General features: G+C 33.6%; 1 protein-coding gene across 1 annotated transcript; it reads right to left on the bottom strand.

The window, feature by feature from the left end:
• Nucleotides 1-7281: 7281 nt before the first annotated feature.
• LOC124370650 (NADH dehydrogenase [ubiquinone] iron-sulfur protein 3, mitochondrial) lies at nucleotides 7282-16650 on the bottom strand. The gene is made up of 5 exons (XM_046828940.1): nucleotides 16503-16650; nucleotides 10813-10905; nucleotides 10396-10649; nucleotides 9451-9696; nucleotides 7282-7522 (listed from the first exon to the last, which is right to left on the bottom strand). The coding sequence occupies exons 1-5, from the start codon at nucleotides 16546-16548 to the stop codon at nucleotides 7361-7363; spliced, it is 801 nt and encodes a 266-aa protein (XP_046684896.1). The 5' UTR covers nucleotides 16549-16650; the 3' UTR covers nucleotides 7282-7360.
• Nucleotides 16651-16777: the final 127 nt, after the last annotated feature.

The raw sequence follows: 16777 nt of genomic DNA, 5'->3' as shown, positions 1-16777 counted from the left end.
CTTCACCAGTTAAGTAATGCTCAAAAAAGTTAATAGGCTTTGCATCATCAGGTGAATTGAAATTGAATTTTGGTTGCTCGGTTTAGTCTCTGCTAAAACTTCACTAACTATTACTGATTCTCTCTGCAGAATGACAACCTTTGGTTTAACTAAAGCTTTGTACAAAAAAATCTTCCAATTGTCTGATTAAAGTGAAAACGTTTTTGCTTACCCTCAAATATGTCCCAGCCCACATCAGTAATTGTAGCATTACTACTATAAGATGTGTTGTTTGTAGCGTTATTAGCATCACTAGAGTTCAGATCACTGATTCTTTGATAACATCGTTAATGTCAGTGTAGTCTTCAGAGACCATACCAGGAATAAGTCGGGATCGCTGTCACTATCCTCGGGTATATCACTAACTATCATTGACTCTACACTACCATAGTCACTTATTCCCACATATAAATCACCCGGTGACGAAGTATTATCTATCATTCAATCAATTTCAGATGAACACAGTTGATCACTACTTTTTACTAAGTAACTAGCACTACGTAAAATCAGCGTAATATCACTTAGCAAAAAGAAACACAATGTGAGGAACCCTTAAAATGGAGGGATAATAGTTTGGAGAATGACTAACAACTTTCTCGTTGTGAAATAGTCACATGACAGGACAGCTAATGCATCTTTAGCAGCCATATGAGATATTTGGGATGCCAACAAAAAAAAACTAAATTTTCTTACTATAAGGCGTCGTGTATAGTTGCCCGACCCAACAGGTACGTATTTTAAGACAATTTTTATTTATTTATTTATTTTACATTTCAACGGACATCTCCATTTTTACAGTTTTGAACAATAATTAAGCAATGAAAGTAAACAACCACAGTGAAAAATAGAGCAATAACGATTAATAAACTATTTAAGTGACGAAACGGATATAAACTATGAATGACAATAACGTAATTAATTATTAGTGTGCCGTGATTTGAACTATGGAAAACAACGAACAATAACAGCAATAAATTAGCACGAAACAATGAGAATAAAACCATGAATAAACAAGAATAGACAAGAATTAACAAGACACAATATATAAATAACAGCAATGAGAGACGTACAGGTAAAGTGTAAGAACAAGTGTCTTCCCTCATTGTGCAACTCCTAGGCAGATAACTCCTGCAGACCGGCGATCTTCCTCTTGAGCACTGGTATACTGTCCACAAAAAAGTATACTCCACCACTTTTATATGCAAATAGTAATGTCAGGCTAAAGTACACAACGCTTTATAAACATATTTATAAATAAATCATCAAATTGTAGTTATTAGTTCTCAAAAAGAGGAAAAACCCCCAAAGTTGCAAAAATTTACATACAAAAAATTTGGCACTCACCGCTAAAACTTAATTTATAGAGTTGACAATTAACCTGTTGAATTTACAATTTTTTATTTACGATCTTGTTTGATTATGGGTAAGGCTATAGACCAACATCACCTAGTTAACATAAAAGAAGTTATAATATAGGTAAAAATGATTTTTTTCTTAACCAATTCATGGATATTTACTTTTTTAGACCAAAATTGATGGGAAATGTTTATCTGTGGGAAAAAATTGGCTAAACATGCCAGTCACTGGTGGAAGACATATCTGTGGGACCACTCAGTTAGCAACAGTTTAGTGTCAATTATAGTAGACGCTCGGTAGCGAATGTGTTAAACTGCTTTGAGATAAAAAGTATAGTTATTTATGGTTAGTTATTATGGTTATGTATAGTTTCCAGCATGAGATAAAGAATGTTTTGTTAAGGGCTGTCTTTTAACTATGTAACAATAAAATCAGACTGTCCAGACCTCTCAATCCCCTTTGTAACAGACTCGTAATGTTAACACTAACCCGTCAAAAACTACGTAACAATACCACTTTCCTCCCCTAATTTATATTATTCTAAAGATTGTAATATAATAGACATTTTCAAAACTCCAAAGTAAAACGTGATTTATTAATATAATACTATAACATATTTCAGAACTATACAACATTGTATTTAACTATTTGTTGTTTCTTCTTGGGATGTGTAATTTGTAATTCAAAATCAACAACTGAAACATTATTTCCCTGCCTATATTTTAGATACTGTAACTAAACTCTAAATACAAACACAACGTAGTAAGACAATCAATACACCATCGCTTGGCACAGCACCACTGTATTTTTACACTCGACTGTAATGCACACGCACAACTGACAGATGAATTGGCATCTGCTTGTTTGTCATGCCTGTTTGTATATATGTCACCAGATATAAAGCACCACACTTCATGTCACCTACCATGGCAGACCGCAGCTTCATTCTTTTTTTACCAAAGCATATTTGGATTTATGATAAGAGGCAATATTTAACCACAATGTTTCGCAGTGTATCTTTGCTGGCGAGGGACACAGTTTCTCCAAACAAAGTTGTTATCAAACACAGTCACATTTGGCTCAAACGTCAAAACTGCTACTCTGTAAACAATCTAAGCTTTTGATGATTGATACAAGATACTTGTTGATCATTTTCATATTTTATCTTCATCAAGGTTGAAATACTTTAACAATGTATCAACAGGGTGGTTATCACCAACTACACATTACTTTCATGCTTTATTAAAATGCACCAATAACATTTTTTGTATTTTTTTAAAAGATAGTTTCAATCATTAAAAACACACAAGACAACAAATTTATTGGGGTTAATATGAGGTGTATTCGGAAAGTAAATGCCATTTTATTGTACTGATCCCATGGCACTGCAGTTGGTATTCCCTGCATATGTGTGCTAGCTAGTACCTTGTTCACCATTTCTCATCTAACACTGTTTTGGTTTCTCTAAGTTTGGTTTGCTGTACACATTTAATCCTTTATCAGGTGAGATCCGACATTGCTAAATCATTTTTCCAAATCAATATCAGCTAGAAAAACATACTTATCTATCAGATTTCCAATGTAGTTTGTTATTTAACATATTCACGACGTAGGTGATAACTACCTTCGTAATTAAGTGGCGTGTTGATATCAGTAAAATCTGTCAGAAATGCGTATGTTGTTTTTTGCTTAAATCACTAGACAGCAGTTATAAAATATGTGCAAAACTATCAAAATGTAACTTAAACAATCTTTTGATGAACTTTTATACATATATGTACGTGTACCATGTGTGATACACGACGCGCTGAACTAATGAGACATTGATCCACCGCGTCGTGTACCACACGTGGTACATGTGTTACTTCTAGCCTATGTCTAGCTAGACATTTAGCGAGCATCGTTTGGCGCGCTTTCGTTTTTCTTCTGTCAGTCTGGTTCGTTAATTTGTAGGTTAACACTGCTAGTGACTGGGTGTATGTTGAATTGAAAGTTAGTTTGTGGTGTTTCGTAGTGAAATTGTAATAAAATGGACGAACAAGAGATCGATGATGCTCTTGAAGGCCACAGTGATTGTGAACTTACTGATTTTTCTGTGTCGGGGAGCGAATACTTACCATCTGGAGCAGACAGTGAGGATTCAAATGCAGACGGTAATGATGAGGAACTTGATGCAAATGAAGTAAGTCATGCATTAAATATTGAAGAAAACGTAATTGTTACTTCAGATGACGTAAGCCTTCAGAATGCAGTTCTTTATTTCTCACAAAATATAAGCTTAGGTGTAAATATTTATGAAAATAATACAAGATCAGAATTGGAAGAACCTTATCAGCAAAATAATGAAACCGCCAATGGCGATGTGCCCGAACTGATGATGGGCCAAATGGTGAAACTGAAACAGGTACCGGTAATGATGACGATGGTAATGAATGGGATGACATAAAGAGTACTGTCAGACAATTTCCCTATACTGACAATAAAGGGTTAGTGTATGATTTTGACATATCAAATCCTGTAACAGTATTAGAGCAGTTTTTACCAGACGATATTATTAACCTCATTGTAGAAGAAACAAACCGATATGCCCAGCAAGATATTTCAAACAATATCCCCAAACAGAGGTCTTTTATGAGGCAGTGGATTGACTGTACTAATGGAGAAATAAAACAATTTCTAGGGATTTTGATTGTGATGGGGATGTGCCCTTTGCCTCAAATAAGGTTTTACTGGTCAAATGACACCATGTTTAAAAATGACTTCATAAAACAGGCTATGAAGAGAGAGCGGTTTGAAATGCTTCTTCGATATCTTCATGTTCATAATAATGAAGAAGCAGTAGGCGAAGAACCAAGGATGAAAAAGCTACAAAAACTGCAGGTCATGTTAAATTATAGATTCAAAGCTGTCGGGATTCCAGGTGAAACTGTAGTTATAGAGACCATGGTCCCGTGGAGAGGCAGGCTTAATTTCCGGCAGTACTTGCTGGACAAATCGCATAAACATGGTGTAAAAATACACAAGCTTTGTTCTCCTGATGGCCATACCTGCAAGTTCAAAATATATGTAGGTAAAGGTGACATTACATCTGGAAAAGGCCACAAACAAAAAATAATGCTGCATCTTATTCATATTTCTTAGGCCACGGCCGTTTGCTGTACGCTGATAATTATTACAACAGCGTTGAGTTAGCTGAGGCCTTGCTTAAAAGAAAAACTTACCTTTGTGGTACCTTGAGAAAGGATTTGAAGTCTAATCCGAAGACTGTTATAAGCAAGAAATTGAAAAAGGGTGAAGTGTATGCACAGGAGAACAAACAAGGTGTAAAAGTAATCAGCTGGGTTGACAAAAGGCGAGTAAACTTGATAAGTACTCGACCTGAGGATGGGGACAACTTATTGCCCAGTAAAAAAAACCAATAGAAATAACGAGGCAATCATGAAACCTAGCTGTGTTTTAGCTTACAATGATGCTAAAAAGGGCGTAGACGTATCAGACCAAATGAGTTCTTATTATAGCCCATTGAGAAAAACGTCTAAATGGTACAAGAAGGTTGCACTAGAGTTATTGCTGGGTACATGTGTTGTGAACGCCTTTGTGGTATTCAACATTGTTAGGGAAAAGAAAGCTAAATGGGATATGCTAAAATTCCGATCTGTTTTGGCAAGAAAGCTTGTAGAGGAAAACGGTAACTGTAATCCTGCTTCTAACCAACTCTCAACACCTCCGATTTCAGGTAATCTTATTTATAACTAGTGTATTTCATTTAAATGATATAATCTGAATCGGTATTGTTTTAGGAAACAGAACAAATAGTTTGCACGTAAATTAGGCCTCAAAGTCTGTACAAACAATTTTAATTATAAGCTTCTTGAACATTTGACTTTAACCATTTTTTCAACATTTAATGTGCTTTTTTCAGCAAGACGATTACCTACCCAAAAACACGAATTAGTTAAGAGAGATGGCCTGGATAAGCAATCAAGAAAACAATGTTTACCTTGCTATGAGTCTCTAGTTGCCTGTCATGGAACAACAGAAGCCAGAAAACGTTGCAAGAGAGTTACAACTTTCTGCAAAGACTGCACAGATAATCCAGCTATGTGTTTGGACTGTTTCAATAACAAACATTAGACGAAAAATGTCATGTAGATTTAGAGTTTTTTTTAATACTTAGTTATTTTCATTACTTTATTTAAATTTACGAAGTATTTGTTAGGTTAGACTTGTCACTTTATGGTGATTAAACTTATAACGTGAGCAACTTTTTTTATCTACCCGTAATAACTACTCTAAATGTATGAACATATATTAAGTTTAAAAACATAAAGGTTTACAGGTTCATCTTTGCTGATAGGCTTATTAGCTATCACAAACACGGCAAACAACTATTCAGATACTATATAATTTTTTACACCAATTTTGGGAAAAACGAGTTTGCGTTGAATGAAAAATATTATGAGTTTTATAGACGGCGTAGACAGAAATGTAGAACCTTCTAGGCAAACGTTAGTTTCAGAGAGCCATTTGAAAATGTATTGTTCGTGTACCATGGGTGGTACACGACGCGCTGCTGTAATGTGGGCCGTGCGCAACGTGTGGTACACGACGCGCTCATGAGAAGATCGCAGTGTACCACACGTGGCGCACGTCGTCGTGAATGTGTTAAACAGTAGAATGCTCAAGTACCTTAATTGTTTGCAACTGTTTTCATATTTTTTGTTTCATTTCATCCTTTGTCAACAAGGTCTGCTGCTTTAACTAAGTCAGCAAAATGGCATCACATTCATGTCTATCAGACAATATCTTGTATGTCACACATACATTTATCTGTGTAAATATGTAGTTCAGTGTAAATATAGACAAACAATAAAAAATTGTTAAACAGTTAACCCATCGACCACTTATTACGGTACAGTGTCGTAATAGCCAATGTGGTACAAAAACACCCATACATTTACTGTGATGACGACACATGCTATTAAATATTTTTTTAAACATTATTATAAGCTCAAATAACGTAGTTTATGTATTAAAATGAAACAAAAGAACATTTACTATGCATTTAAATATGTATTAACCCCAGATAAACAATGTGAATCCAGGTATGATACTATATTATTGGACTTTTTTAACCAGTTACATAATTGAATTGTCGTCAATGTTAAATTTCGGTAAAACTACCAATCGGTGTTTTATTTTGTATTTTATTTTTAGATGTCTGACACATGCTTCTACAGTATACTCTATGGTTTGAGTAAACAAACATGGTACTGGTTGACTTTTTGTTTTATTATTATTACAGTGGTGTAGTTTGAATTTAGTGAATGGTAGAGCCTTCTAATGAGTTTGATCGTGTTATAAAAAATTGTTTATATTTAGTGTGTTTCATTAGTTCAATCAACCAAATCACAATAAAATTGAATTTTTTGTAAATTTTACCAAACTCGTTTGTTACAGTGCAAACAATTACTAATTAGGTGTTATCATGTACCATTTTAACCACCAGCTTCTGCCCTGTCTACTCACATAATTCTTTCTATATCTGAGGTGTACTGACTATGTGGGAGACCATTTAGAACCTTTGATATTGTACATATTTATGGTTAAAGTGTTAAAAATTAAGTCAGCAGTCAGTTACTCAACACAATGTGACCAATATTTCTGTGGTTCAAATTCCACCTGAAGAACTTTTAGTGTTCTAGCCACTGGAATGTCACTATTTACTATTTATGAACAGCTCAGAATAATCTAAGATAGTAACAAATCTAATCATAAATCCCCATATTCAGTCCACATGTACTTGTTAATAAGTTTCTGAAAACCATGCAATAAAAATGTTTATTTTGTATTTTAAACTCACAAGATAAAAAATTTAAACCAACCTTTAAAACAAATAAATTTAACATTTTATTGTGACAATAATTTACACTACAATAATATTACATTGGACAACAAATATCATTTACTTCTTCTCTGCCTCCTTGAGTGGGACATCCTGTACAGATGGGACATCCCGAAAGTTGGGAAACTGCTCCCACGGACTAGATAGCTCAAACTTGCGGAACTCCTGGGCCAATTCCAAGGGCTCCACCACGACCCGCTTCTTTTCATCATCATACCTCACCTGCAACACCATAGTAGAAAGTTATTGAGAAACACTTGTATTAATTAAAAATTAGATTTACAAAATATTTATTGGATCTTACCTTTAATTCACAATTATAACTTTTATTGATGTTTTCTGATATTTAACAAAGAAGTGGAAAACTTCAAATTAATGGTTTTCCCAGTAAAAATTTCTGATTCTCTGGTCCATTTTCAAACCAAATAAACAACTGAAATACTATATTTCACCCTTACGCCGAGTGGAAAGGCGATGAAGGTTTACCATCACCAGCTGTATTGCAGGAAATGCCATAAAGCTGAGATGGTCTAGCAAATTTTGTTGCTAGCATTATGCAATAAATTCAGTGACAATTCATCACTACCACTTATTTTAAGCTCCTTAGGTTTATCTCTTTCTTTAAATGTGTCGACATAAAATTGTGTATACCAAGTAACTTTCCTTCTTGTGATGTTTGGAAAATAAAGGTATCCAATTTGGAATAATTACCAATACAACGCTACTGTAGTGCAGACTGCAGTGAGAGCATTGTGGGTGTGAGGTCTGCGGTGCACAAACTTTCGGCACGAGACAACGATTTTGCCGGTGCACAAGGTCGGTTCAATACAAATAAACCAAATACTTTCATCTGTAATTTGCTTTTAACTTTGACCTTATGTGAAAATACAAGCCTAAGAATGCCATGCTAGTTCAAAGATTCAGGGAAATTAATATATTTTTAAAACTGCAAGTCATATCCTCTACCTCCTCCTTTTAAATAACAGGAATGGTAACTTATAAAATGAGCTTCCAGAATATATTTCATTTACGTACAAATGTACGGATATATAGGCTATTTATAGAAAATCCATTTATGTACAACTAAACAAAGTAAGGCATATAGATCAAATACAAATTAGCGACCGTATGTCTACTGCCGAGCAGCTAACCTCCATGCATAGAACCAGTAGACACACTGCCATTGACAAATACAGACATATAAAATATAAACTTCCAATTAAATTTATTTATACATCTGAAAGTTATTTTGTTATTGTATGTTTCTACATAGTTTTTATAGACAAAGATCTACAATAACATGTTTTAGCAATCAGTAATTAGCGTACTGCTGTGCAGCTGTCATCCATAAATAGACGTATTTGGATTCAAGATTCAGCTTCCAAACATAATTGTAATACTGTGGAATCGTAATTTTTGAAGCGTATTTTAAACACTTCTGTTGGTATCAGAATCAAGTGAAAAAGCTGTGATATCAAGTATTTGAATTGATCCATGCCTAGTAAAAATTCCAGGGACATTATAAAAATTCACGATAATTCACAATGTTTATTCGGAGCCTGAAATTCATGCATAATTCACATTTTCAAGATTATCATCATTGATGACAGCCTTGGCCGCCCTAACTCCAACTCCACTTTGTTGTACAGTAGAGCGGTAGTGGTCGCCGGTCAGACCTGATCTCTGCTTAAATGTGAACAATGTTACCTCGACTAGAATATATGAAATGAACGCAGCACTATCCAACCATATAAATTTAGTTTTCTCATTTCAATGTTGTTTCCTTCTCTAACACTCTGTATACCTGAATAGTTGATAATTTCTTAGTACAATTACATACATTTCAAATAACACTTTAATAAGCCTCAACACTTTACTTGTTTTGATATCTTTAATTCTATTAAATTACTATGAAAGTTTACACACTTCCGTGAGTTCGAAAAAGAAACATACAAAGAATTTGCAAAATAAATAATATTAAATTGTCGTTTATACAAATGAAAGCATAACTGGCACAGTCAGATACCCAGTTAAATTACAAAAAAAGACTACTTACAGTTCTATTAACTTCAAAATAACCCAAAAAGGAGTGCTATTATTCCTAATTTTACTTAATACCTAAAGCTAGCCTAGTGTAATGACATATCCACCTCAACATAGCCAGAGAGGGGGAAGTCCTTGCGGAAGGGGTGACCTTCAAAACCATAGTCAGTGAGTATCCGCCGTAGGTCAGGGTGGTTCTGGAAGAAGACACCATACATATCCCAGATCTCTCGCTCATACCAGTTGGATCCCTTAAACACCTCACAGGAAGAGTCTAGTGGTGTCAGTTCATCCGTGTAGGTCTTCACACGTATACGAGAGTTGTAACGCAATGACAGAAGATTGTAGATTACCTGTAACCAACACGCTTTGTGACAGCTAAACTGGACAAATAGGCTAAAACTACTGAAAAACATTCACATCAGTCAAGTGTTCAAATCATAGTTATTAATAATAAATGTTTTTTTATTTGTAATTTATTAAATGTAACAGTATTTCACTATATTTTTGAATATGTGTATAAAATTAAAGCATTTGTATGGTCATTGACCTGTTTATTTATTCATTCTTATTAACTCTACAGGGTATTTAGCAACCAATTGAACAAACTTTACTACGTTGTTCAGCAGGTAATCATGTTCTAAGAAAGAATACGTGATAATATATGTCCTATTTAGCTTAGTTTAGAAGTTATCTGTCTGTAAGTGTTTTTGCAAAAAATTATTGAGTACATGAACAGTACATAATATAACTTACAGTTATGAAACTCACCATAAACATTTATCATACTAATTTATTTGAAATGGAATAACCCAATGAAACAATTTAAAACAAATATTCTATAAGACTTTTACCTATTAGCACTTAAAAAAAATACATATAAGAACTTTTTTGTAAAATACTACATGTTCATACGCTTGATGATCCTTGTGTGCCCCATGCACACTTTTATCATTTCAAACCACGCTCCACTCTTCTCCAACATTCCATGCTACACTCCACACCCTGCTAGTTTTTACCCTACTTTACTCTGAAATAAAAATGTTCTGTACCTCAAACCTATATGCCCGGGAAGGAACGTCCATGCCAGCAATGTCCACGATGTTGGTGAACTGTGCATTGTGGTTATCCTTTAGGAATTGAAGGACTGGTATGACACCCTCGGGGGCTATAAGGACCTCTAGCTCGTCCCCGGCTGTGATCTGCACTTTCTGTACGTATTTGGGCATACACTCTGCCACATACTTGCCAAAGTCTGTGAGCTGAGAACGAGCTACTTCATCAAGTGATGACTTGCGCACAGTTGCTATACATACATAACAGAAAGATCATTCTTAGTTTTAACATATATTTGGTTACTTCTGAAAAAGTACTGTATTGTAATACGAAACCAAGTTGAATATATATATCTAATAAAAATCTCAAACTGATTTAAACCACAATAATAAAACAAACTTAATAAATCTTACGTCTTGTCTCTTGTTTAGGAGCTGCTTCAGTTTGTTTCAGTCGCATAATGAGAGATTGTGAGCCCTGAGGAACACATGGTGTCCTGACGTAACCTATGAAATACAATGTTTAATGGTTATTTTTAGTATTGGATGCATATTAGAGGATTACAAATCTTTTATACACATAACTTTATACCGGGATGAAACTGTCAATGGATTTAATTCACCAAGTTCTGTCCCATTTTCCTTCATTTCCTCCACCATACTCACCACCACCACCTTACCCAAGCGGCAGATGAGTAAAAATTAATGACAGACAAGGAAATTTAATTTACTTGAACACCTAACTTAGAAACAAAATAAGCAAGCTACAGGTTGACACATTACAAAAGTAAATAAAAATTGTATATTTATATTACTAGTTACGACTAATAATAGGCTGTGATGTAAATAAATAAAAAAATAATACAGCTAAAATTGGCCACTATAGGTGGAAAATTCGAAAATCGTAAATAATAGGATTTAAAATCTATACTTATAAGTACAGAACAATTATTTAATGTTGATGAACTATTTCGTGAAACTACTTTAGTTAGTTTGGCTATGAACTGAACAAAATCAGAAGCCCCCAGGATAAATAATACAAGGATAAGAAAAAGCCAAAGAGTAGTGAACCATGGGTTTAAAGTGTTTAAAATTATAGTAAAAAGTCAGTCTAACCACCAGTATAAATTTCAAGAAGATTAAATGGAACTCATCCCTTGCCTTATACAGGTATCTTGGCTCTTGAATATTACAGTGTTCATCATGAACAGTATGTGGAGTCATGAAAAATGGAATATGAAAGTGAAACAGTGAAAGCCATTTTGTGTTCAAAACTAAATTCAATGTTGGTGAATTTCATAAAAATGTAAAAGAATATACATTTAATCTCTTCTTATGAAATTTGATTATTTCTCTGGAAAATATGATTGTTAAAAAACTCAAAATCTGGCCTTGGAATACTTCCACTGAGTCAAATAAAAACAACTTGCTACCCTGTTTTTCTTTTGCTGGATATATGGTAATTTTATGAAACAAAATTTGATTGTAATGTATCCTACCTAACTTGGCACCATCATATTTTATTTAATATTCCCTAATTTCATTATAAAAATAGGTTCGAAAAATACCACCACTCACTCGCTAACACCTGCTTCTCTCCGTACTTGTGCTCTAAAAGTTATCATTAGCTCAACATTTTTAAGACTTAACGTATATCAATTATATACAAGTGAACCTGATCCTTATACAAACTATTGTACAACCTATTATGATCAGTTAGTATAAGGGAAATTAACTACCATTATTTTTACTTTCTTGATTGTTTTTCACTTTATTCCAAACAAAACTATACGGTTTTAAGGAATGCTAATTTAAAGTAATTTTACTATTGAAAGTGGAATGAAGAGAATACCTAAGTTACTTTTTGTCACATTATGTGTTTGGTAATGTTATTTGCGACTAATAGTTATTATATAGATGTATCATTGTTCTTGATTATCAACAAGCAAGTCTTGTGTAATAGTTTTTATGGTGTTCTTAATACTTTCTCAAGATGTCATGAACTGATGTAGCCTATGTGTTTCTGACTATATTGGGTACTTTGGTATTATCTGCAGGCCACCATTTTTGGAAGTTTTTCTCACTGTGGGCCTAAAAAAAAGTGGCCTCCTTCTCGCTGAGAACACTTCCTATTGGGTAGCAGAAAACAAGAACTACTCGTCCAAATGACATGTAATTTTCACAGTAATTTTCTTTCTAATAATGTAGTTTTTTAGGTTTATAGTATGAAAAACTCTTCCAAACAATAGTGGCCCCCAGATAATACAAAAGCATTACAAGGTATGTGACTAGTTAAAGGTTTAGAGAATTTAAATTATTGGTTTTATATTTTAACATTGTGTTTTTAAGAGTGAGAATGTATTTTTTGTGCTCATTTCAATCACGATGATTAGTTGTGATCAAAATTTTAGGTCCAATCCTAAAATAAAGTTTGTAAATGGTGTAATTTTAAAATTTCCATCCATGTTTGTTTTTTTTAATGCGTGGATGGATTTATTAATTGATATCATACTTGTGACTACCCTAAATTATAAACCAAAAATTAAATATATTTTATTGGACTTGGTTATCTTGGACAATAAAATAATAAATAATAATCAATAAACAATATTAATAAACAAAATAAATAAATAAACAATAAATAATATTCAGTCAGTGGTAAACTGGTATATTTATTTTGTCATAAAGTACTATTTTAACCACATGAAGAACATTTTTTAAATCAGCCTAAAATAACTGCAATTACACACCCTGAAATTTTGACCCAATACTCGTCGGGTTCTATCCCTAAGATGTTTTCTGATATAGCAAGAGTAAACATGGTTTTACGTTTGTATATCCCTACTAGTGGCAGTCGCCTGATGATCAGGCACCTGATTTCCATAACTAAAGTCTAATTTTTCCATTCACACTGAGTCAACACATGTTAACAAATTTCATTATGAAATATTTCAGCACCACTGTGGAGTCATCTTCAGTCAACAAATGTGACACCGAGACTTGTTATAAACCTGAAAACATAGATATTAGTTATGACACCAGCCACATAAGCCTATCATTCTTCTTATAGTTACCATATGGGGTACACTTTAATAAGCGGCCTACACTCATTATTTGATTGTTGTTATCGAATGTTTCAACCAGTTTTATCTAATGAATAATTCAGTATTACAATTTATTCTTAAAATATAAACACTTTTTATAAATTATTATAATGTTTAATATAAACAATAAATATTGAGAAGTAACTCATGTTTTGAGAATTTGAAAATGGTGATGAATATGAAATTGAAAGTTCTTGGCAAGCAGTCATAGTTGTTGAGGAGTAGAATAGCCTACCAGTAGAGTCTAAGACCAGCTTAGTGATTTTTTGTACTGGAAGGAAACCCTTTCCTAAGAATCCTTTCCTACATTTCATAAAAGCGGTTGAGACTGTTATCTGGGCAACCTGTAAGTATTGTAAAGTATCTGTGGTGTGTAGGTCTAGGTTAAAGTTGGTTTTGTTATTTTTAATGCTATTGCTACATTACTTTTGTCTGTGATGTATTATAATTCTTGTTGCAGACAATTATTATATGTCGAAATTGGGTAATGGTAATTGTGAAGTTTCTTTTCGTTATCTATTACTATCATCCTCCTGAAAAAGACATAAGGTTTTATGGAGTGAAAATAAATAAAGTTGTAGGATATTAAAAATGGAACTTTTCTCGCCTGAAGCAATATTTCCTTGTTGAACATCCATGTGGGGCGTCACATGATCTTTTGACCCCAATTCAACCTTGTGATGACATCATTGAATGCGCTAACTTTGAATATGTAAATGAACAATAGTAGCCTACTGAAATGGGGAGAATTTTGAACAAAATGAACAATATTTTTGTTAATTTAGACCTGCAAATTAATTTTTTGTTATCAGGTTGACACAAAGTGCTTCCGGTCATCATGTTGATGAAGGAATTAAACATTCCTCGAGATAGTAGCCACCACTAATATACTAAGGGGCTGATAACAAATAAAAATTTTAAATTAATGCAAACAAGATTTAATACTTTGAGTGCCAACATTTCACTCTACTTGAAACTCTCTAGATGTCCCTCACAGTCTACATGAGACTCTGGCACTGTAAGGGTTAACCAAAAGTGTAAAAAATTTTCTTTACAAGACCATCAAAATATGGTGGAAATAAACTTTGTGGCAGAGAGAATACCAGTCTACCACTGAATGTGCTGACACTCCAAACTCCAATAAAAGTTACCTTTGTCACGGTGGCTTCTAATATAAAAAAGTCGTTAGCAAACCAACATAAACCTCGATGTCCAGCTGCATCCTTTCAAAAAATAATCCTGCACGAGCAGATTTTTTAAAATTACAATATTTAAAATCTTATTTTACGAAGCTTCCTATCACAACAGATCATAAAAGTTTCAAAATAAAAATGCTCACAAGATGAACAAACACACTCATTTAAAGACCATGGTTCAATTAAAACTGCAGTAATTTCTTTCAGTTTGAAATGCAGGCTTTGAACATGCGTTATAAAACAATCATACAAACATAATCCACAAAGATTAAAATTACTAGAACTAGTTGGTGGATGATCCATTATTAATATACCACACAGACTCCTCGCTCTGAACTGCAGTACACGATATCTAAAGAAGCACTGGACCAAAGTCCTGGAGCACTCAAATAAGAGATATGATATCAGTTGGCCACTGATGACATTGAAGTACACAGATATCGAGACACAGAGCACACTTACAGAACAACAAAAATTACAAATCTAACTATTTATGAACATACCGGTATTTATTTACATTAGCGTGACCATGGAAAATGGACTTTTTTTTCATGGGTTGGGCATTTATAGCCAAGTATTATTATCACAGGTGCATATGAACTGGGGGGAAAGTATATTATTGTATTATATTTACGCCTTTCGGACATTATTGCGTTAAGGAGCAGGGGCATCACGTGATCTGGGATTCGACTTTTGCAAGCTCGAGTTAATTTTTTTTCTAAAAGAGCAAGCAGTGAGCAGCACTGCACAGCGGGCAGGCATTGTTGACAGGATTAACGTACTAGTCAGACTCGTCTTTACGAATTGCTTTCACGTGAGATACCGAACATCCAACACAAAGGTGTGCCATTACCACTACTGAACTAGGAGGTTAAGAATAGATGTGGAGGAACAACGGTAGTTCAAAATGGCGTCCTTTCTTTATTTGAGAAGGCGCGGAGTATTACCAAACTGTCAAATATGGATAGTGTTGCCAGAGGTATGATAATTATCGTAAAGGTATGATAATTTCATTGATTTTATGTGCCGGTAAGAAACACGATGGGTAGTTATTATCGTACCATGAAAGATTTTTTACAAATTTATACAAGTAACAAACCTGAAGTTAATTATAACACAATTTATTATACGAACATAACATACTTTATCATTAAATGTGTTTGGTACGATTATTTTATATGAAAGTACGATAATTTCTCGTTGTTGGTATGATAATCGGTTTTTAAAATCTGGCTATACTGAGTTTGAGCAGACGCGGAGTTATAGGAAACTGTCAAAAACAGAGTTTTCAGAGGATTTTAAAAAATCGTAGCTCCTTTGATTTTCGTTGCCGACGAATTTTTTCTTCAATATTGTTTTCAGGAAAAATTGTAGTTTTCAGGGAAAAAAATGAACATACCTTTCCATGGTCACGTTAATGTAAATTGATACCAACATACCTCCTTTTAACCATGTTAATTGTCATTTCCACCCTCTAAAACTATGTTGGCTATATTTGTTTTCAGGAGGAGGAGCAAAATATGTTAATAACGTTCAGATTTTGATTGGCTACTCTGACTGTTAACTGAGCTGATACCTGGGTGACATACCAAAATGTTTAATAATAACAATTCAACTACGAGCGTAGACTTATTAACATCACCCCATCATAAGATTACTAAACTTAGAGAGGTACTATGTTGATGGCAATTGGGTTAGGCCTACTCTAAATATCTTCATATAGGTAGCCTAATTATTTTAATAATTTCCATATACGTTAACTAAAGATGACAAAATTGAAACAGCAGTCACACATTTGATTTACCTTGTATAGATTTGAAAACGGCATTCCTTAATAATGAGAAACTCATTTCGATACAAACAATCACAACCAAGTCAAGTAACCTCTTTTAACTTCAAGAACACAAAAATTAGAAAAGAAGTCTGCTTTTTACTTTTTTCTAGTTAGCAAAGTAGCAGGTTTTGACTTATGTTCATGCAGTTTTCCAAAGTGGGGTTTTTTATATCGAAGAATGTAATTATCGATACCTAATATTCGCATCTCAAATCCTAGACTATCAATTAATATAAAAGTAACTA

The sequence above is a fragment of the Homalodisca vitripennis genome, chromosome 1, assembly GCF_021130785.1.
Source record: "Homalodisca vitripennis isolate AUS2020 chromosome 1, UT_GWSS_2.1, whole genome shotgun sequence".
NCBI lineage: Eukaryota > Metazoa > Arthropoda > Insecta > Hemiptera > Cicadellidae > Homalodisca > Homalodisca vitripennis.
Note: the sequence above shows the minus strand (reverse complement) of the source record. Positions and strands in the feature narration are given on the sequence as shown.

Bases quoted from the DNA above. Each gene is read 5' to 3' on its own strand.
- LOC124370650 (XM_046828940.1), bottom strand. From the start codon at position 16,548: ATGAGTTTCTCATTATTAAGGAATGCCGTTTTCAAATCTATACAAG. The intron at 9,697-10,395 runs GTACAGAACATT...TGTTGGTTACAG, and splicing joins CCCGGGCATATAGGTTTGAG to GTAATCTACAATCTTCTGTC. The intron at 7,523-9,450 runs GTGGATATGTCA...ATGGTGTTGCAG, and splicing joins CCCTCTCTGGCTATGTTGAG to GTGAGGTATGATGATGAAAA.